The sequence below is a fragment of the Nematolebias whitei genome, chromosome 20, assembly GCF_014905685.2.
Source record: "Nematolebias whitei isolate Nwh7 chromosome 20, NemWhi1, whole genome shotgun sequence".
NCBI classification, from domain to species: Eukaryota; Metazoa; Chordata; class Actinopteri; order Cyprinodontiformes; family Rivulidae; genus Nematolebias; species Nematolebias whitei.
In genome coordinates, this window is record NC_056517.1 from 38,251,585 (window position 1) to 38,275,721 (window position 24,137).

At 39.7% G+C, this 24,137-nt stretch overlaps 1 protein-coding gene across 1 annotated transcript in view; it reads left to right on the forward strand.

The window, feature by feature from the left end:
- Positions 1-24,137, forward strand: part of cntnap2a (contactin associated protein 2a) — a 412,697-nt gene that overhangs the window by 322,058 nt on the left and 66,502 nt on the right. Inside the window, exons 16-17 of the mRNA XM_037694005.1 lie at positions 16,084-16,240; positions 23,907-24,034. Of these exons, the coding sequence (XP_037549933.1) occupies positions 16,084-16,240; positions 23,907-24,034 (285 nt within the window). The remainder of the gene's footprint in view (positions 1-16,083; positions 16,241-23,906; positions 24,035-24,137) is intronic.

Sequence of the window (24,137 nt, forward strand, 5' to 3'; positions counted from 1 at the left end):
ATATATATATATGGTGCATTTTAGCGTACTCTACCTTAAAATACTTATTCATTCAAATTCATCCTGTTTGCATGGTTATATTCTACCATATTGTTGCTTACTATCTCTCTTTAGGATATTGTAAATATTATAATTACTTTTTCACTTTTGGTACTTTATTTTATGCTTTAGTATTTCTTGTTTGTTTGTTCTTGGGTTTTTCATTGTACTGTTAACCTGCATATGACAAATAAGCTCAACTTGAACTTGAGCGTCCATAATGTCTCGAGTCTTTGCGCTGACAGTCAACACTCACTGTCTGGACTTTTGTGTGTTTTTTGTTGTTGTTGTTGTTGTTGTTGTTGAATGTGACGCATTGTGGAAGTTTCACTTCTTCAAAAATCCACAAAAAGAATTTGGTTCTTGCTCTTGTACTTGACATTTGCTTTTTTTCTTCATGTTGGGTTTGATGCAGACGTAAGCTTTAAGCTTATGCGCTATGACTTGTTTCTCCTAGGTCTGGCAAATAAATAAATAAATACAAAAGTAAATAAATACAGCTACAGACCCTTAAAGTTACTCTGACTTCCCACTGTTCTGAAGCCCTGCTAGTCTGAGGTCCCTTCATGCCCTTTTACTTTTCAGTTTGAATAATAAACAAACGCATAAAATAACTTTTATATCTGTCAGTTATTCAGGATTTTATGTCATATCTACATGTTTATTATTTACTTTAAACTCTGAAACCTCACGTTCACTTTATTACCCATGATCCCTAAAACATCTGACACATTGTCAAAGATGTTCCTCTTTCTTGTTTTCTATAAACTCCCATCAAACCAGCCTCGAACTCCCTGATTTACTTTTTTCTCCTGCCTCCCACTCAGGCTCTCTTTGCCCTCGCCTCTGTGGAGTTGTTTATGACCCGTTCATCCTCCTCTGTAATTATGAGTGCTGCTCACTGTATCCCCATCCATATGACGAGCCCGACAGATATGCAGGGAGATGGATGGTGCGATGTAAAAAGCAGAATGAGAAACGAGCAGGTCCATTTTCTTTGTGGCACATCTGTCCGTCGGCCTTGACCTGAGGGGATGCGGCACTAAATTTGACTTATAGTCACGAATGCACAGACACACACACATGTTGATTGCGATTACCCCGTAGTAATGATGATTGCGGTTGTTTATAGGCTTCAACCTACACTTTTGTCAGCTGCAATGGCTGTGGGTTTTTGTGCACACACACTAACTTCAGTGAGTTGTTGGGTGAGCTGGTTATTTTGCCCTTTATCAAGCAGACAAGCCAATTAGAGTCACAACTATTGATATGAATTTAGCCTTCCTCCCCCTCTCTGCTCTTTCCAATGTGTTTTTCATTTAATGGATGATACTCTCAGTGATGACCTGTTAAGAGTTGTTGATGGGAGGCATTGCAGGAGTGAGCAAAGGAGGCTCATCCTCTGAACTGTTGGGGAGGTGGATCCCATTAGGGGGAAGCTTTTGAAATAACTCATTATCCTTCTATGGCCTGTCTGCTGCGGGTTCTCGTGTAGAAAACAGTGCTGTCTCAGCGTCCACTGCTTGTACTGCAGACAGCAGCAAGCTCACACTGTTCTCCTTTAAAAGAGGAAATAGTGGATATATCTCCAGAAGAACTATTTCAGAACTCCTCAACATCTGTGCTGCAGCTAGGGAAATTATAGTGGTCTTGATTTTTGGAAAGCCAGGCTGGGGTTGACTCTTATGTTCCTGCCTGGTCATTTTTAGATGAAAGACCAAGGATTCCTTTAGACTAAGATCATCTAATGTTGGTTAAACCTTGAAATCAACATTATGTGCAACCTCATATCTGTTAGCACTTGAATGATTTGTTGTGAATGACTGTGAGCTATTACCACACTGAAGTTTAGCCACATATCTGTAAGACTGACTGAGTTGGTGTTTATTTCATCTGTTGCGGAGCGAAAAGGGAGATTTGGAAATTATTCTCTGTCCATCTGTGAATGTTGTGAGCACAATAATTTGAAAAATAAGTGATGTACCGGCTTCCGTTTTGGTGTGTGACTACATCGTGATGTAAGAAAGGTTCCTTTCAAAAACTGGGTTGCCATGTCAAAATCCAAAATGGCTGTCACCATAGATGTAGATAAGTAAACCTTGTGAGCTGAATACCTTGAAAAGTAAGCAACGACTTTAATTTTGGTGTGTGGCTGCATCTACTGTAGGCATGAGAAAGATCCCTATGAAAAATTGGGATGCCCCGTCAAAATCCAAGATGGCCACCACCATATATTTATGTAAACCATCCATCCATTATCTTTTGCCCGCTTCTTCCTTTTGGTGCCGTTGGCGTCACTGGTGCCCATATCCAGCAGTAACTGTATGAGAGGTGAGGTACACCCTTGACAGGTCGCAAGATCACAGGACACATAGATAATTTATGTATTATACGTATCTATGTATTTATTTAGGAGAACCAGCTACCCAAATCATTTTAGGGAATATGCTTTCTAGTTTTTTTACTGCTTAAAATAAATTTCCTCAAATGATTGGGGTGGTCCAAGATACCATACCATACCATTTTACAAAGTATTTATAGAGCACTTAAAACAGTGACAAGGCCAACCAAAGTGCTGTACAGACAGAACAACAGGTAACACACAAAGCAAAATACAAAACGAAGTAAATCAGAAATATAGACATAAAAACGATGCAGATAATGACGACAAACCAGTGTGGAGCGTAGAGGTTCAAAACACAGATCCTCTGATAAGATGGTCTAAGATGCTCACGTCTAAGATGCTCATCTTGTGATAAGATGGTCTAAGACCATCTTATCACAAGCAGAACTGGTTTGTTCCACTTTGGAGTAAGCTGCTGGGGGAAGAATTAGTTTGTTGTGTTTCCTTGACTGATTAAGACTTCTGGACCAAAGGCGAAACGTTTCAGCAAAAAAAAAAAAAATCCATCTACCTGTTTTACATTTATGGTCCACTGGATGGCGTAGTAGAGCAAATTAAGCACCATGGCGCGTCGGATTATGAGTCGAAATATTTGATGGAAAACCTCAGTGCTTCATGAAGCTTCATCTTGCCACTACAGAGAGCCGATACCAGAACCAGGACGTGATCCGTAGGCAAAGTCGAAAGTGGAGGAAAACAGGTTTGATACTATGATCAGATGAAGTAGACAAATCCAGAAAGGGCAAGGCAAGGTGAGGAGTCGAGAAACAAGGCTGAGGTTCATGGTCAGGAGTCGGAACAAGGTACACTGGATTTCTACTGGCAAAAGCTTTCAATAATCTGGCACTGAGTGAGAGTTGAGCTGGGTTTAAGAAGGGTACAGAGCAGGTGAACATGATGAGAGCTGATTGCTGTGACAGGGCAGCGTAGGCGTGGTGCAGGGTGACAGGCAACATGGAACTGAGCAATAAGTGGAGCATGGAAAACTCAAACAAACTTTGGAACGCAGAGGCAAAAACATGACAGAGTAACTCGTAACCACTTGAACATCTTGCACCATAAACAATAAAGTTTACTTTGCATTCCCTGAATTCCAGTCCAGAAAACCTTGGAAAAAAATCATCTCAAACTCAACAAACTTTATTCAAATCCTTCAGCGACACTGGACATCGGCGTACCGCTTGTTTTGTTGTTTTATAAGTTCAATTGGCTATAGGGCAGTTTGGGATTGTTTAGTCCAAAAGTAAATGAGTTATAGATGTCAGACCAATGATTGTTTTCTGAAAGTTTTATTAAAATCCATTTAGTGGTTTATGAGGTGTTCAGCAAACATACAGAGGTGGGGGCGGGGAACATCATCCTATGTTTGGCTGCAGGCGATAATCATGAAATCACAGAGGGCAGCTTTTTAGAGGGCAGACATCTCACTTTTACACTTTTAGAGAGGGAAGTTTTGTCTTTGAAACCATTTGCACACATGCTGTACATTGAACATGTTTTGAAAGTGATACATGTTAGAACCCCCGTGGATTTGCTCCATATTGGATGTTTAGATACCAGTAAAACTGTGAAACTGTGTGAAAACAGGAGGTAATCCTCCAGAGCATTTAGGGCAAGTAGATGTGAATACTGATTATAGTCGCTGCCTCACACTCTTTTTATCTTTCCTTTTATGTTTCCCAGGATGTTGCTTTCAACTTCTGTTGTCTTGACTTTCAAAATCCAAACAAGGCAACGCTTTCAAGCCTTTTGTTTGTCGAAATATTGTAAATACTTTCCATATGGATTGTTTTACTCTTCATCTTCTGATGCAAAAAACAAACAAGAGAAAAACAAATCTTTTTACACTGTTATCTATCACCCGCCACTAATGTGTCAGTTTCTTTATTTGTCGTTCCACCACATGTGTACACAGGGTCCCAGTTACATCCAACAAAAGTATAAAATGTAGAAGAAAAACAGTGACAAGATCTAAGATATGAACTAAGAAAAACGTTAATTAAAAATACACTAATAGTACAAAAACAATACACCGAACAGCAGGACGAACATGAGTCAGTGTGAGCAGATGAGTACGAATGAACACATCAATATGAAACAGATCAGCAGAAACGTGATGTAATTTTTTTCACAGTGATTATTCTAGTTGGAGGTTCATGAGTCTAACAGCCTCAGGGTAGAAGCTGTTCCTCAGTCTAGTGGTTCTACACTTAATGCTCCTCAACCTCCTTCCTGAGGGGAGCGGGGCAAAAAGTGTGTGTGCTGGGTGAGTGGGGTCCTTCATGAAGCAGGTGGTCCTTTTCCTGCATCTGGAGGTGTAGATGTCTGTGATGGTGGGGAGGCTGACTCCAACAGATTTCTGTGCAGCCTTCACCACTCTCTGCAAAGCTTTTCTTTCTGCAGCTGTGCAGCCTCCATGCCACACGTTGATGCTGGAGCACAGGATGCTCTCCACTGCACACCTGTAGAAGGAGGTGAGGACTGAGCTTCCCAAACCAGCTCGTCTCAGCCGTCTGAGGAAGTAGAGTCTCTGATGAGCTTTCTTGATCAGGCTGGTGGTGTTGTTGCTCCAGCTGAGGTTGTCATTCAGGTGTACACCCAAGTACTTGTAGCTGGAGACCACTTCCACCGCAGATCCTCTTATGTTCAGAGGGAGGTCGGTGTGTTGGTTCCGTCTGAAGTCCATGACCATCTCCTTTGTCTTCTTCACATTGATGTGAAGGTTGTTCTTCCTGCACCAGCTCTCCAGGTGTTCCACCTCCTGCCTGTAGCTGGACTCGTCATTGTTTGTGATGCATCCCATCACTGCTGTATCATCTGCAAACTTTACAATATGACAGCCTGGATGGGTAGTTGCGCAATCATACGTGAGCGATTGTGCATCAGAGTGAACAGGAGAGGGCTCAGCACACAGCCCTGAGGAGAGCCAGTGCTGAGGGTTATGGTGGAGGAGGAGAAGTTGTGGATCCTCGCAGACTGCTCTCTGTTTGGTAAGAAGTCTAGGACGCAGTTGCAAATGCAAAAGGTGACGTGTGATGCTGTTTTTGTCCATGTCTGTGTTCGTTTGTCTCCAACTATATTTGACTGACATGAGAGAGGTTCTTACTGCTCCATTGTTCAAGAAGTTCCATGCATCTGTGTGCCATCAGGGTTGTATAAAACTTTGAAAGGTTGTGTGCTTTCTTTTCCACATGTGGTTGTAGGTGTCTGACAGATCTGCCCACCATCGCTTTGTCACCTTCTGCCACCTAGCTCTGCCCTGAAAGCAACGTTTCTCAGCATGCAGTGAGAGCGTTGTGAAAGACGGCACTTAAAGGCAAACCACGACCTCAGATGTGTAGTTTTGATCTTTAAAACGTGGTCAAGCTGACAGAATTTACAAAACAGAAGGATTTCCTGCCCCTTAGGAATGAAAATGAATTGAACAATTAAAAGCAGGTACTCACCAAAGTTCATGCTCAATATTCCAGGTAAAAATCCAACAATGTTCAGTCAGGTCATCTGGACGGTTTCTTTTTTTGCTTAGACGTTTCGTCCTTCATCTGAAGGACTTCTTAAGAGGAGCGACCAAACCAAAGTGAATCCAGCAAACAGTTCACTCCCATAGTAGAAAAAAGACAGTTTGCTGGTGATAAGATGGCCTCTGAGGCTCGCTCTCTCCTCCGTCAACTCCTCGGAGGCCGTTTAAGGACGTACTAACAGGTACTCACTCTTAGTTATTGCTCTGTGACACTGACAGTTTGCAAACCCTAATATCACTCTGACAAATAATTCAGCTACATTTACCTAACCTTAAATTTAAAAAGTGCCACCTTTCATATAAGTGTGTTAAATTAAAGTCATGTCATGTTGAGAAATGACTGAGGACCATTTTAGTCAAACCTTTAATAATCACATTATGAGTGATCTTGTGCAATATTGTGATGTCTTGTTTGATCTGTTTTAAATGACTGTCAGCTACTACCACAACAAAACTGTAGCTCAGTGTTTAACCAGGCTGAGACGTTTCGTCTTTTATCCAAAAGACTTATTCGGACGGACTGCAGACAAAAGACTGAAGAAGTCTTTTGGATAAAAGACGAAACGTCTCAACAAAGAAGAATCCGTCCAGAGGACCTGACTCAACCTGGTTAGATTTATCTCCCTGGATTAATGTGCATGCATCAAGATGTAGCTCTATATTTGTAAATTTCACTGAGGTATAGCTTTTGTTCTTAGCTAATATTAATTAGCTGTGGCGGCCATCTTGAATCAGGTTAAGGGAAACATTTGCAGATGAAACATTGACTTCAACAGGTAAAAACAAATATTACTGTATGTGATTAGTCAGTCATGGAGTATATGATGGGATCACTTTTAGCTACTACCACTCTAAGATTTAGCTGAATATCTGTAATATTGAAAGAGTTTTTAGCCACTTTTGTGTTTGATAATGTTGCTTAGTTGTCGCAGCCATGCTGAATGTGCTTAAGTCTAATGCGTAGTTGTACATCCAATGATTTTTATCTGAGTCTATCATTAAAATCTGTTCTCTGCTTCATGTGATGTTTGTCTAATACTACAGACAAACAAACGCATAGTTGCATGCACATACAAAGATAAAAGCACGCATGCTCCAACTTCGATGGTGCGTGATCCCATACCATATATTTATAGAGCACTTAAAACAGCGACAAGGCCAACCAACAGAAAAACAGGCAACACACAAAGCAATACACAAAATGAGGTAAATCAGAATATAGACATAAAAACATCGAAAACAGAAGGATTACAAGCCCTTTGGAAGCAATTTGTTATTTTGCAGATTAAACCTAAACAAAAAGAAGGGAACGTCAGAGTGTGTTTCAAATACAACTTCAGACCAAACCTGGAGCAGGGTGGGGGTTGTAATTAAGAGATTAAAGGCCAGATTATATGGGGCCTAAAGAAAACATAAAGAGATTAGATGCAAAGAACGAGTCGTGGAGACATGAGACAGATAAACGGATATGAAGCACAGAGCCAGAGAAAGGCCACTGAGACCAAACCGATACAAGAATGCGAAGCAAACGTGTACAAGGCAGATAGGAGAGAGGGAGGACAAGAGCAGCGTGGTAAAGCAAGAGACCCAGCAGTGCAAAGAGAAGAAGGTAGACAGACATATTAGGAGGAGAGATAAAGAGGAGACCTCTGAGACAGGGAGATAGAAGAGAGCAAGGGGAGCGCAAAGTAGTGAGAAATGGGCCTAAATATTTGAGAGCACTAGAGATGGAGAGTGCTGTGCTGGGGCCGGGAGGTAAGAGGCTTCTCAAACTAATGTGACGGAGAGATGGGATGAAGAGAAGGATTGAGACAAAAGAAAGTGACAGGGGATCCAGGCAACATCACTGCGATGCACTAAAAGTGGAACAAACAGACGCATGCACGTTTGGAGATAAAGAAACGAAGGGAGACAAAGATGTGCACGAACGCTTCTCGTGTCTAACTCACACTGCATTATCTGAAGCTCTCGGGAGGCGTCCTAGGGCACAGCTAATGCGCCTCCCTGCAGCCCGTTCCACAAAACCAGAGATGCTAAGAGGATAGGAGGCTAACAGAGACCAGCCTGGAGAGATAACAGGATCAGCCAAAAAAAAAAAAAATGCTAACAAAACAAAGACAACAAGGAATGAAAGTGTGCGCCATCCCAACAAAGACAAATTGATCCTTGTGCGTGTGTGGGATGAGGAGGTGGGGGGGATATCTCCTCCAGCAATAATAAAGGTTTGGCAGTTTGTGCATTTATTTTTTCTATTAATACAGTAGCTGTGCTTGTTAGAGAGAGAAGACGAGTATTGATTCACATTTACGCCCTGCAGAGATTCGGTGAGCGAGCAGAATATTGAAGATTTGTCATCCGTGAATGTGAGAGCTTATAATTTTCCACATATTCCACATTAGTTTTTTGTCAGATGATCGCTAAATGCCTCTAAAAAAAATAAACAAATGTAAAAAAATAAATAAAGAATAAAAGTTTAAAGCCTTTCCAATAGAAAATAGACATCAATTGGACTTGATCACTGTCTGAGCTATGACATCAGTGCTTATCAATATCTGGCTTTAAAGGCTTCACTTTAATTAAACAACGACACAGAACCAACAATTTGTTGTTTGTTTGTTTAATCAGCAGAAAGAGAAATACCAAACTGTATTAGTCACTATTTAAAACTTATTAATATTTAGGAAGTTAATTTGCCAAGCATCACATCACAAAAGTTTTAAACTGCTTCCAAAAGTTTAGCAGCAGCGAGATCAGGATGGAGAAAACTATTCGTTTGTAGTTTAAAACATTTATTTGTCCATTTTCACCTTTGATTTTTTATTTATTTTAAGTTGCACAGTGCTAGGTTTGTGAATGATGGAGTCAAGATTACGCAACCTATTAAAACGAGTTTGTGTCAAATAAATAAATAAAAATACATAAATACAGTGTACATAAAATAAATACTGTATAAATTATAAAAACAATTAAATGTAAAAGACAACAAAGCTCAAGGACAAAGTTTTGGCAAACAACATTTGCGGCTGCTGAAGAGCGCGGAGGGACGACTCGCTCTTCAGTTCTTCAAAATTTAACAAGCTAACCATCTAAAACTAATTATTTGTTTGCTCGACTTTATAGTAAATGTGTGTCTCAGTTTAACTTTTCCTTAATAAATTCACTTTAATGGTCAAATCAGTTGCATTTCGCCTGAGCGGCGCGGTGAAATGCAGCTGATTTGACGTTTGCTCCAGGAGTGCTGGAGCGAGACGAAGGTGGCTCTGTACGGAAGGCAAGTGTTTCACTAATAACCACTTTTATCTATTAATGAGACACTTGGCTTGCCATATTAGTCGAGGGCCCTCTAGTGGCTGAAAATGGTAGTGTTCAATATTTTTCATATCAGAATGAACAAAATCGTCAGATCTCAGACAAAAATTGGGTTTTAAAGATGAGGGGAAAAAACATATATTAGTCGCATAAGTCAGAGTCGGTTTCTTTGTCATTCGCACCTCATGTGGTACATGTGGTGGAACGAGATTGTGTACTCGGGGTCCCAGTTACATCCCACCATAAAATTTAAAAGAAAAACAGCAATAAGATCTAAGATATGAACTAAGAACAACATCAACTAAAAATTTGCTAACCACATATAAGTCGCAGGACTTGCAAATTTATGCAAAAAGGTGCAACTTATACAGCAAAAACTATGGTACTTGGACTGGGTTCTCATCATACTAAAGGCTTAAACAAATAAAACGTGCTAAAGTTGCATGCAAAGTAAATTAAAACCCAAATGCAGACATTCAAGCAGATTCATTGTTAATGAAGCTGAACCTTTTATTTGTAGATGTGAACGAAACATGACAATATTTCACAAAACTATGACAATATTTTTTACAAATGCACAAGAGAAAACTTAAATTTTATATAGTTATAGGAAGTCAAAACACAAGTTTTAACTTAATCCTGCAGCTACAACAAAAGCATTTTATAGGAGCAGGTCAGCAGAGATCTGAACAGAGAACTGACAGAAATAACATCTATGCTGATGATGACGATGTAATGGAAAGCAGAAACACCCTCTTGACTAAACGTCCTGAGTTGTTTTCAGTTGGATGTTTGAAAAAAAACAACATTTTTTTATCATTTTATCTACTTGTTTTAAATCTCTTGACATGATTTTGAGATTTGAGAGAGTTTTGTTAAAATAAAAGTTTCATTTGCAATGTACCAAAGTAGACAAATACCATTCTCCCAACATGTTCTGTCTTCCTTTTTTATTTTTATTGTTTAAGGATGTTTTATCTTTCTGCTCACTGTCTCTGGGAACTTGGCGAGGGAATTTAAATCCCTGCACTCATAGATTTTGGTTAAAGCGAAGGCTACATCAGACCAAAGAAGGGAATTAAGTGTGACAAGATAATATTTTGTTTTATATCGAGCTAAACCTAAAAATGAGTTTTCTGCACACCATTTTGTTTCAAATTGATCAGTAAAAAGATTGATGAAACTGTGAGGCCTCTTGTCTCTCACATGGCAGAACCCTTTGCATTGGTTTCTGTTTTCTTTCTATTGTTTCTATCTTTTAACCCCTCCACTGCTGTCCTGCTGCATCTGTCCCTTTACGTGTCTTTCCCTCTCCTCTATCTGTCTTTACTTGGGGGAGAAGTCCCAACCAAAACACAGCAGACGTGATGAAGATGTAGACATTAACCTCTTGCAAAGGAAGAGGAGATAAATGGTTGTGTGTGTCTGTGAGTATGTGCCTGTTTTGTATATTGCTTAAGTAACAAATAGATCACAACAAGTGCTGCTGTGTGCCCGTCCCCGAAGACAGAGGAGGAGCACAACCACAGGCCTTATCAATCTGTCACGGCTGCGTTTCCTCTCCTATAAACATTATATATGTGGGCAGAGGGGTGTGGGAATGAAACAGAGAAGAGGGGATGAGGATGGATGCAGAGAGTTGGGGCTAAAGATGAGACAAACGTGCACGTATGGTCAGAAGATCAGATAAATAAACCACTTTAGCAATTAACTGCATTACAAGACTGAAGAGTTCATTATGCAATAAAAACATCTAAAGTATATATTTTTTATATAAATTATTTTCAGCTGCTTGCTCTTGGACATTTTTCTTTTGTGCCAAGTTGCAGCCCATTTGTCTGATGTCTTGTTGTGTTGCATCAGATGGAGCTCAAGGAATCTACCAATGTAACCGTACTCCAAAGGGGACGTGTGGTTTTCACACTCCTGCATCCAAACCTATGATTTCGCTCTCAGACTGCAGGTTTACTTGTGGTTCCTAGAGTTTCCAAGAGCAGAATGGGAGGAAGATCTTTCAGTTCTCAGGCTCCTCTCTTGTGGAACCAACAGTTTCTGTCCGTGAGGCTGACACATTGTCCAGTTTTAAGACTTTCCTTTTTGATAAATCCTATAGTTAGGCTTCTTATGCTGCTATAGGCTTAGACTACTAGAGGACAAACTGACCTCATTTCCTTAAATGAATTGTTAAAATTGAATAGTTTTCATTTTATACTATTTCTATCTTAACATGTGATTCTTGACCTGCCATTGTGTATCTGTTCCTCCCAAACCCAGCCGGTTGAAGCAGATGGCCGCTTGTCCTGGTTCTGCTAAAGGTTTCTTCCTCATGAGGGAGTTTTTCCTTTCCACTGTCGCCTTCATGCTTGCTCAAGTTCTGTGATGGAGTTAAACTCAAAGCTGCTCCTCAGATAAATGTTAAATTATTATTTTTATGTATGACTGTTTCTGTTCAGTCTCCTGGGATGACTCTGTTGTGATTTGGAGCTTTAGAAATAAACTGAACTGAATTGAACTTCTGTCCCACAACTATCAATCTATTAATTTGATTGAAGGCCGATCATTACAGGAACGTACATCACCTGTGCCTTTCAAGACCTTCTAATCTTGGAAAAAGTTGTAGTTTGTTTAGGTCAAACCTTGAACATACTAAAACGCACAGTCAGCGAGATGCAACACTCAGTGCGTGTGTTGTAATGACTCTCAGCTACTACCACTCCAAATATTAGCCCCGTATCTGTAAAGCTGACAGAATTACTGTATAGCAGTTTATTGTGTGTGTTTTCTAAAGCCAAATGGCTGTGGCGGCCATCTTTAATTTTTGTGGCTCCGTGGGTAAATCATTTGTAGAAGTAAATAATTCTTCCAGTAGTTCATGAAATGAACTGTCTTACTGAAACGTTTATTTCAAATTAGGGCCAGCACGGTGGATTAATGGTTAGCACTGTTGCTTCACAGCAAGAAGGTCCTGGGTTCAAACCCTGGTTTGGACCTGGGGTCTCTCTGTGTGGAGTTTACATGTTCTCCTCATGAAACTCGTTTTTTACTTCCCACAGTCTAAAAACATGCGTGTTGGGCTGCCGTCAGACCTCCCTTACAAAAGCGATCTGTGATCTCAACAGGATTTCTCTGGTTAAATAAAGATTAATAATAAATATGTATTAAACATACAGACTAAACTGACTCTAAATAGTTGATGGTAACAGTTGCACAATTTCTTAGCTCTCAAAATATGTGTTAGGAATAAGTCTCAAATTTGTGGTCAATGTCTGCACACGTGACTGAGTTAAAGCCATTTGAGTTATTTTAAATCAATTTGATTGTGGCAGTCATGTGGACTGGAGTTGACTCTGAAAGTTTTCAGATGTTGATGACCATCAGAGTTTCATTAAAAATTGTTCTGTGGGTTATGAGATGTTTTTTTTATAACAGACGCACAGAGAAACAAGCAAAAACATTTTCGTCCACCTTCGCCTTTCAGCAGTTAACTAACCCAAGTATTAAAGAAAGCACAAAAGATGCTGCTCAGCATCGTTTTGGACTCTCCGGCTCCTTGGTGGTCTCCATATGTGATTCCCTCATTCAGCCATGCTGCTCTGCTCTCATCCTTTCTTCCTTTTCATTTCTCCACTCCTGAGTTGTTTGATTTGGCAAAACAAACCAAATCGCACAGGAGACGTAAGCTGGCAAACTCGTGCGGCTCCCATTCCACCTGATGCCCCGTTGTTACTCCTGAGGTTTCTCTCCTCCCATCTCTTCTCATCTTTTTCTCCCACTCCAGAAAAAAAAATAAAAATATGGAAATGGTGACGTGCGCTCTTGTTTTGACAGCAGTAACAGTAAAATTAAAAAGCAAATCTGTTCGAATTCTTCCCACTTTGATTTGTTCAAGTTTTATATCTTACCCAGCACCCCCCCCCCCCCCAACACAATGTGTGGGCCAAGTGTGAACCGAGCGGAGCAGAAAACCCTTTGTTACCATTGATTTCCTCCCTGCAGACAAACAGAAGAAGCTTGGCATTTTTACACACATTTATTTGGCAGCAACACGCAATTGATCAACGCGGCAGCACGCAGCCTGCTCCCAGTTTCTGTGAGGAACTGGCGCTGCACTTGAAATTAGAGCAGTTCAGTGAAGGTGGCCACCATATGGCAGCCTCTGTTGGTGTTTCTTTGTCTCCATCCTCAGCACACCGGTGTATAATGAGAAAAGCAGACTGATTGGTGATGCCCCCACAGCTGTGCCAGTCAGTGACTCCTGGCAGAAGTCCATGCGCTGCATTGATCGACCTGTGCAGCTGAGCAGAGGGCCACATCCCACCTCCTCAACATCCACTCTTTCTTAAAGGCACTTTTAGATCAATACAGGTCACTTTTGACTCAACAGTAGGGAGAGGGAAGTTAGGGAAGTCGTGGGACGATGGGTCGACTGGACCAGACCCAATGCGCCTTTTCAGCTCCGATCAGACAGGAACCTGGTCAAGTCTGTGAAGTTTAACTTAAAGCAGAAATATCACCCCACTTTTTCATGCAGCTGCCTCTTTACATTTTTGGCTGCAGCGTTTCCATTCTGATGCAACCTACAGCCCAGGTAATACGCAACATCTTGAACCATCACTCTGTCCCATTTTACGTTTTAGTTTAATGTAACAGCATATGGAAAACCTTTCCACATTTTCATGTAGATTTAATGTTATTTTTGTGTGTAGCTTTAATGTTTTAATCCGTTTCTGCCTTTAAAGATTGACTCAAACTTCAAGAGGACATTTCTTTTTCTTTCCTGTTCATTTTAAAACAAGAATCAGTTTTTCTGGACAAACTACTTTATGGGAACAACCAGGGGCGATTCTAGAATCTGGCCTTTCAGGGGGTGCCCGTGCCCCCAGTGCTGACAGTGGTTCTTGGCTTGATCAATGCAGTGGCCATTGGCAACTTTCTGGTGTATTTTAACAGCTTATTAAATATTATGTTAATCTACATAAGTAAACGCTTAATTCAATAACTATTTTAGAGAGCAACAAGAAGTGGCGCTAAGCTAGCAGCACACAATACAGACGCGCTAGCTAAGATGCTACAGACGTAGCGCTTCGCTTTACATTACGCAACTTAATAAACACTTTGTACAAAATCAGTTTTGTGTTAACTGATCATAGCAAACAAAGACTAAACCAGAACATTTATCTAAATATAAAACACACAAAACAAAGCACAGCTAGCTTTAAGCCTTAACCTTTAATTTCACTATTACTGTAGTTGTGACAGAAAATGGAGGATTTAGCTGCAGTTACCTTCGTACAGATGAACATGTGGTACTTCATGTTTATCACTGTTGTAATCAGCTGATCATGAGGTCGGTCGCAGAACTTTATCATCTGTTACATTTTTACAGACTCCGTTTAGATTTTGGACATTGAATAAACTGTATTCCATCCTTGAAACACTCGGGGGTAACTCTCTGAATTACATGTTCTCCACTGACAAAGTTTAACCATGTTTTTCTGATGATTTTTCACGAAATCCCTCTGACCACAAAGCATTCGTAATGCAAACCCCGACAATGTTTTTAAGGCTGTTCTTACTGATTTGGAGAAGGAATCATGTGTCTGTAAATATTTTAACTGAGGAATCTTTGAATTTGTTGTGAATGTTTTGTAACCTCTAGGTGCTGTTGCCAGTTTTGGCCGGGATTCTCTTGCAAAAAAGATTTTTAATCTCAATGGGATTAATAAAGGTTAAAAAAAAATGTTGTCAGGAAAAAAAAGGGGTGGAGCTCCTGCAGGTAAGGTTTCACTTCGGGACAAATTGAGGTCGCTGATTGGTCAGTTGCTGACGAGCCCACTGGGTTGATTGACAGGTCGTGTCGAGGATCCGACTCGTGCAACATAATCATAGATTTTACTGGCTTGTTTAAGAGTGTCATCATTTATTCCATTTTTATTCCAAATTTGTTCAATATTTTGGTGAATCTGAGGTTTGAGAACTGAGTTTCCGTCCAATTCATGGGTGTTGAGTTAAAACTTAGAGGTGCTTGAACCCCCCCAAAAAAGAGGCTGAAATCACCACTGACAACGAGACAAGCAAGTCCACATAAAGGGAGAGCACTGTGACGTCTCGTGAGGTGGTACTGTTGGGCTTACTGATGAAGGGTTGTCTGAACTGTGGTCTGAAGAGAAATTACGTTAATTCTCTTTATGAGGACCGTCACAGGTCACGGTGATCAAATACACAAAAGCTAACACTCACAACGTGCAGTCTAAACACCCAGACTTGTCTGTAGCTTCCTCCTGCAGGTTGGCCTTTCACCGTGTGATAATACAATATATCAAACCTCTCAAAGCAATTGTGCTGCTTCAAAAATCTGTTTCTGTTTTTTCAAAGCCGCTCACGAGATTTCATTGGCTTTTATGAAATAGACAAATTGATATTGACAATGCCGTTTATTTATAGGAATAAAGCGGAAAATGCAATATTGTCCCCATCTCTCTCTGGCTGTGATATATTGCCAGCAACCAATATGTTTACTCTTATCTCCCTGCGTAGTTACCATCCCCTGCCAGAATGCATTATTCAAGGCAAAGAAAACAATATTACATTTCTTATTGAAGGGCAGTAGTTCCTCACCTTTTATCCACTCATTAAAACATTCACACAAAAGCACACACAACCAACGTGCACCTGTGGTAAGACTGAGTTTAATCAGTTTAGTTAAACAACGTTTTGGTATTTCAGGAAAAGTTGTGCACATTGAGAGTGAATGGAGGCGTTTTGTTTAAATGCACTGACATGTTTGTGTATGTCTGTGTTTGGCCTTCAGATGGGACCCCCTACACATGGTGGGTTGGTCGAGCCAGCGAGAAGCATTTCTACTGGGGCGGCTCGGGACCCGGCATCCAGAAGTGTGCCTGCGGCATTGACAGGAACTGCACTGACTCCAAGTACGACTGCAACTGTGATGCAGATGCTAAACAATGGTAAGTTGTCACAGCAAGCTTAAAGGAACAAACTATAAAAATGAGTTCTTCGTGTTTCATCTATTGTAAATGTTGTACTCTTTAACAAAGTCCATTTGGAGTTTTTGTTAGCAAAATACACTGAGCCTGTCAAATACTGTGCATTGCTCGGCTAAAGATTGGATCTGTTTTGGAAAAAGCATAAAACGCATAAAGAATTTAATTGCGATGTCCATTTATAAACACCAGCATTTTACTGTTATTTAGTTATATTTTGACTAAACCACATTTTGCTTTTTGTTTTCAATAGGATGTATTTGGGCTCCGAGATGATTTCCATTATTTGAGTCTGGCAGTACTGCTGTGACAGTGTGTGTGTGTTGGTGGTGGAATCAATGCTGTTTGGAGTTCAGTAATGTCATGGCTCTGGGAAAGACACTGACTCTTATGTTTGTTGTAGTTTTAATGGAGTGTAACATCTGCCAGAGGGCAACGGGTCAAACATGTGAGCACGAGGGTGAGATGTGTTCTTCAGGATGTTTTGTTCCCTGCTGAGGCAAATGAAGTTGTTAAAGGCCTTCAGCAAGCAAAGAGAGCTGTCGATGGTTCTCTGCAGTGCTTTAATGATTCTCTAAAGCCACCCCCTGTCTGCCTCCATGCAGCTATTGTACCACACAGTGTTGCATTGCAACATTACACCCTCGGTGGAAACGGTGGAAAAGTTTATCGGTAGCTTTCTTTTTAGGTAGTTTTTCCTGAAACTTTTATGTAGATATGGTGTCTACTACATCTAATAATCTAATAATTTTATTTACCATTTCCTCGCTGTCTGTTTTGATTTTGAAAAGAACCAGGGGCCTCGTGTACAAAGATTTCCTTAAATCCAGAAAACAGCGTACGCACAAATAAATCTAGATGCATGAAGATGTGCGTACGCATGAATCCAAGCACACTTCTTTTGTATACTCCTATCAATGTGGAGCTGAGTGCACATGAGGGAATACCCGACTCCTCCCTCCACACGCCTCCATTTAAATATGCAAATAGATTTAAATATGCCCTGCACCTGAGGACTCTCCTCTCTGCACTATACATGTGGGGAAAAAGAGGAACTTCATGGACTATGAGTTGGAAACGCTTCCAACTAGAGGTAGAGGCACGTAAAATCATTGTTTGGCACGCTGTCCTCTGGCATTAGTGCCAAGCGCAAGAGGAGTGAGTGTGCAAAGCTGTAAATGCTGTGGGGTCAGAGCAGCGCACACCCGTAGAAATAAAAAAATGGTCGGACATTAGGACTAAATTAATTTACTCACCAAGAAGGCACCCATCCTGCACTGTGCCAGCTTGTAGTCTGTTCCCAACCATGCTGCTCATTAGACTGAATGAATTGTGTGTTGAACAAGGACGCCTCGCCACAATGTTGGTTCGTTGCTTTTGCACATCACATAATTTGCTCATTGAGTGAAAATGCTTCCTGTTAACATAAACGTAGTCATCTTGTGATGGTGCTTTTATAGCAATGTGTGTTAGAGCTGTCATTTCTAGCCCGACCCGACCCAAATTTGGATGGGCGAGCCGGGTCAGTGTCGGGCTTCCGATTGCGTCAGAGGATCATCTGCGATCCAGTTATATGGCAACATGGATTGTCATACAATCACCAGCTGCACACGGCCATTTCACCGTGATTTGACCAGATTTGAAAGAGGTAAAACGTTCAGTTAAGCTTCAGATGGGACTGTACGGCCAGGCAGCGATCCATCGCTCAAATGGACGTTCATTCGGCCGCTGCAATCAGCGGACGCACTTGACCGATGACCCATACATGTGAGATCCCAAAGCAGACATGTCAGAGCAGGGTCCATGTTTGAATAATGCAGAATGCAGGCAGAAACAGGGTTTTAATGCTTTTTGATGGACATGAAAGGACAAACACCCGTCAGCTCTGATCTTCTGCCCATTTTCTCTCTTGTAAATGAGTCCTCGTGGCTCAATGGGACTAACTAGTTTAAATAAAGGTTGAATGCATTTTATTCAGCTGCGCGTCTGCCGACTGTTAATAACTATATAAGCAGTCAAAGCTTAATTAAAAATGTCTGGGTTATTTTTCAGATTCTGACCTGTAATTACTGTTAATTTGTCAGGTCGGGTGGGGTTTGGAAATGATGGGTACAGGCCGGGACCGGGTCGGATCGGATTTTATGGGCTCAAATGCAACTTAGTCATTCATTCAGTGCAGGTGATGGCTCCGATTACGTTAAGAAAACAGGCTTTTGCAGCAAACTGTGTTTTGATGTTGTCCTGTTCAGCTGCATTGTAGGAATTTGATAAATCTAGTTGACATATGGATAATTCCATCACACAGCTGGCATGGCTCGGTTCAGGGTTGGCTGACGCAGTCCCAGTCGGTCTGCCAGCTCCCTCTGAAATGGTCCTGCTGCTATGAACCCCAATGTAGTCAGCAGCTGCATGTGTACGGGCAGCGCACGGCTCCTCACTGTGTTGCGCTCCAAGCACAGTTTCAAAAGTACTGGCCTTGGAGATGCTGTGCACATTTCCACGGTCATTTCACTCTTGATACATCTGAAATTTTGCATGACAAAGGGGCGTACACCTCATTTTTGTGCGTACGCACCCTTTGTACATGAAGCCCCAGATCTGCCGCATGATTCCTAAAGCCAAGGAGGTTTTTGTTTCTTGTTGAGGGTAGACTGATTTATTCTGGAGATTAGTCTAATCACTGCCAAATTATCTGCAAAAGGGTAATAGATATGTATTAATGCTGGGGTGAGCAGTCTGAGTTGTAGGTGCAGAGAATCTAGAGCCACTATTTCACTGGGTTGTCACTGCTGGAGACTGTTGAAACTCAAAGGGCACATTATTGTTGAGGTTTCATTACATTCTGTTTTGAATAGTCTTTTTTTTTGTAATCATGATCTATTTTTGCGTGCACCGCTTGCAATACTGTATTTTAGGCTGTGCACATTACTTTGTTACCCACCTCCACCTACATTTTACCTGCCTCAGCTCACTTTGTACCCACTTTGGCAGACAGTAGTGCTGGTTTATGTCATGCAACCTTTGTTGGCCATAGTGTTGGGATCTTTCATTAGTGCAGAACTTGATGTAAACTCAAACAGTCTGTATTCATCCAGTTTCTGATCAGTGACAGCAAAACATTTATAAAACTGGTAAAATGCATCCTCAATCCAAATTTCTGATAAAGTTAAACTAAGAGGTATATTTACATAGCTCCGTATGCATGCATATATCTGTATATTATTTAATTGATAAGACCGAGTGTGAATTCAGTTTCATTTGAGCACTTTGCATGTTAATTTAGGAAGTACTGATGTGAGGTTTGCCTTATTCAAAGCTCTAGCAATAAAACAAACGCCCTTAAGGTAAATGTGATGTTGTTTATCTACAGTAAAATATGGACGATCCATTCCAGCATTAGCGCCTGGTGGTGTTTAAAGAGTTGCATTAATGACTAGTATTATCTCTCAGAGGGGAGAGAACGGACAGCGTTTAACACACACAAACTGTCACAGTGTGGGAAAATGAAGACTGTGTGTTTGATCACCAATTATAGACTTAAAAAGGACAACATCCTCTTCTCCTGCATGCCTTTTGTTTCTGTCCCAGTGGTGAAGTGTGCAGGCTGTGAGCTGTAACATTGCATCAGTATTCAGCAGGTAATCTTTGGTATTATCATGGCACAGCAGTGGCTTCATAGAGAGCAGCTTGGTATATATAGAGTACATGTTTTGAACTCGTCTCCCTGCAGTCCAGATCTGTATGCAACTGAAACTGGACGCCACGTGATAAAGAATATTTCAGAGATGACGGTGATTCATCTACAACCTCCAACATGAACAAATGCCTAGTACTATTTAAAAAAAAACTCCAAAATTCCTATTATTTTTTTAATTGTTTATAAAGAAAGGGGAAATAAAACACTGACATTGCTTCTCAAATGTTCCTGTCATGTGTTCATTTGATAATTTTGCATATATAAAGGTTGGTCAGAGAGGATACCGGGAGTTTAAAATGTCTCTTCGATCAAAATTTAGATTAGAAAGTTTAGGACTTTTGTCTCTTTTTGAGAATTGTAGAAAAATCTCAAACTTCTGTAGATTTGAGGTTTACAGAAAAGAACAATTAAACCTGTTGCGACAATTTAAATTAAATTGTTTTACCTTCCTAAAACACTTTGAGTGATTATGTAAGCTTGTTGAATCTGATAACTAGAGGAAAAACTATGAGCAGCAATTGCCCAACTTCCATACTTGTTTCCATCCAGTGATTTGCACAGCAGGTCAGAAGAATGAGTTCAACTTTTGCTGTATTTTTTTTTTTTTTTTTTTTGTAATTCTGGTGTTTTTCAACAAAAAATACACATTCATAGTTTTAGCTTCTGATATTAGACTTCTTTAAAGGGATGTGGTGATGGCGTGCTCTTATGAGTTTGTGAAAAATGACCTTCATATTTGTTTATAGTCATTATCCAGATTTTGTGCAGCACATTCAGCAACACTCAGATACACAAGAACCCTAAAACCGCCATGCATTAGATCCTAAAGTTTAATGTCAAAATAAGAAATCTAATTGTTTTATGGAAACTTCAAAGGACAGCGTTATTAAAAACGTATGAAAAACTTTGAAAACTGTTGAAAGAAATGGTAATATTTAAAACGTAGCTGCACAAAAACGGTCAGGGTTGTCGTGGAACAGGAAAAGGTAATAAACTATACTCACCCCCAAAACTTGCAACATCTGTGGCATTGTGCTGTGTGATAAAACTGCACATTTACAGCAGCCTTTTATTGTGGTCAGCCGAAGGCACACATGTGAGATAAGCATTCTGTCCAATCAGCATCTTGACGGAAAAAGTCTTAGATCTTTGAGTTCATGAAAAATGTGAACAAAAACTGTGTTGCATTTATATTTTTGTTCAGTGAGTATATAGTTTTAGGGGTATAAATGTATATTTATATATACACATATATATATATATATATATATATATATATAATAATAAGACAGAGAAGTTTAAATACCTGCTTGTTTGTCTGTTTCAAATCAACTGTGTGGTAAAACATGGACATCAGCGGCAGACAGAAATAGATACCAGTACGGCAAACAGTTACATCATATAAATGTTTTACAATGGTATGGCAAGCAATTTGCTTATTTAGCCAAAATTCCCTAATGTCAAGCATCATTTTCTCACATGAACACCTAGCCCACTGAAATACTTGGCAAGTGTTTTATTTATTTACTTAATTAATTTCCACATTAGGGGCCTGTTATTCAGTTCTGTGTTGTCTTGTTTCACATCAAAAAGTCTAAATTCACTGAAGGTTTTTGTTGTAGTTAGTTGTTTATGTAATATTTTCTTAATTAAAAAAAAAGGTTTTCTTTTTGACATTGATGTAAATTTCTGTTTGACAAATAATCTGTCAGACATTGTTTACATTCAGGTTGCATGAAAAAAAAAACCGACATAATGCGTCTTTTTATTTTTAAGTGAAATTAAAGGGGGACAAATCCTGCCTTGCTGTAAATAACCTGCCACCTTCGACCCTCCTCACTTGTAATGGTGATTTGTTTTTCTGTCTTTGTTTCTGGGAGTTATTTACTTCCAGAAAAAGCAAATGGCATTGGATTTGTATTTCCTGTGTGCTGAACTGAGGCCCTCACACCAACTGTGACTTGTACATACCACTACACTCCTAATATTTATCTAAAATTTTACAAATTTTCATTCACACATTGTTGTACTATGGCAACATTCTGAAACAAAGTTCTACATCTAAACAGCATCTAAAGATTTCATTATGCTATTATTTACATAGCAGGAGCCATGACGCCACATAAACAAGCATATTTACAGTTTGCCATAATACATGTCTAAAGGAAAAAGGCTTAAATCCTTATTTGCAAACATGCTTAACATTTGAATTAGACTTGTGTTTTTTAGATCATGCTTTAAATATCATCATGTAAATGCTCTTTGTTAGTAGTAAATATAGAAAGATGGCCATGCAAGTGAGGGTTATCTTTATGAGGATCTGTAAAAAACACTTTATATACACATCAATAACTACCTAAAAAACAACTTGAGAGTTGGTATCACAAAAGTAGGCATGAAAAGAAAAATCAGACGGTGGTAAATTAAGCTAATAAACTAAAAAGCACAACTTTTGTAGACTTCCCTTCTCATAAAAGATGGGTAAAAAACGTGTTTTTCATTGCACAGCAAGTCAAGCATGTTTTCCAGCATGTAGACATACGTGTTTCCTCTGTGAAGATCAAAAGGAGACTGGGCCAGAACCTCAGAGGATTCTCTCCAGGATACAAACAGACTAGTTTGAGCATGCATGTCATCAATGGAACAAGGAAGCTGACATTTACTGATATTTTCACTGCTGAGTGAATCAGAAGGGTCACTGCAGAGGTGTGCACCACCATCCTCCGTTCTATTTTCAGCCAGATGGAGGAGAATTCATTGGACAACAAGATACGATTCTGCAGCACACAAATAAAAAACATTTGGCCAAAATATAAAAAATAATAATTAAAATGTCATGTACTTGGCAAGTTCTTCAACTAATCTTTTATTTAAAATGTGGATCTAAATTTAAACTCCTTAATTCGTGCAGAAGTGTACAAAATTAGTTAGCCAATTTAACAAAGAGCATAATGACAAAGTAAACTGCCATAACAATTGTGATACTATTTAAATCAAATTATGATTAACACTTTTATTGCTATGGTCACATCTAGGCAAAAATACTCTATTATCTGCGTCCTCACCATTTTTGATGGAAAATGAAGCCAGCAGGACTCATTTTATGGAGGCTGCCATGTTGTGTTTTTGGAACCAGAGTCTGTGCACTAGGAATGTATAGGAGTTTAAGTCCCGCCTACTTCATTGCATCACATGACCTTTTGTTTAAACATGAGGAAACTTAAAAATGTATTCAACGTATTTTAAATGATGAATGTTTTAAATTACAAGGTAAAAACTTTGGAAACCAATAAGTGTCAACACCTTACAAAAATTTATTAATTTTATTTTACAGAAAACAGCTTTAACTTCTAGGATCTGGTCAGATGTTTAAATACAGAAAACATTTAACCCCAAGCCAAACTTTGGGATATCTGTTCTAAATTATGAACTTGTATGAAAAGGGGAACACCATATTATAATAACAAGTACTTTATTTGATGTAGTGGACAAAACGGATGTTGTGTACACTTGTTCATAATGCCCCTAATTCAAATTGTGCTTTTACTTGTAACATACATAAAACAAGTCTTTTTTTTATTTATCTTGTTCATACCTGTAAATTGTAACGTCTGTGAACAGATGCTGTGGTTTTAAAAGTTTAGACACAACCCACAACAGTTAATCATAATTGTTCTTTTCCAACTTGAGCCTCATCTCAAATGTAAAATCTCCTTCGCTACAAATCCAACAAGATGTTAATGAAATGTTTTGGCAAAGTCTCAAACACATTTATTTGTTTAAGTTGTGTTTTCTTTTGCAAAACAAAAAAGGAAGTATGAGACACGAAAACATTTTTTAAAAACAACGGATGAACAAATTAAAGCCAAGAGAAAAGACCAAACAGCTTGTACGATGGGTTTTTAAATATATGTCTTTGTCTGATTTTTCCAGGAGAGAAGATTCTGGTCTCTTGACATATAAAGAACACTTGCCGGTCAGCCAGGTTGCTGTTGGGGACACAAACAGGCCGGGCTCTGAGGCCAAACTCACCGTCGGACCGCTCCGTTGCCATGGAGATAGTAAGTATGGCGTCACTCATACACATGCACTCTGCTGAAAAGAATGGGCAGCTTCTGTAGCACACAAGACATGAACATTTACTTGAATGAGAACAAATTTGTG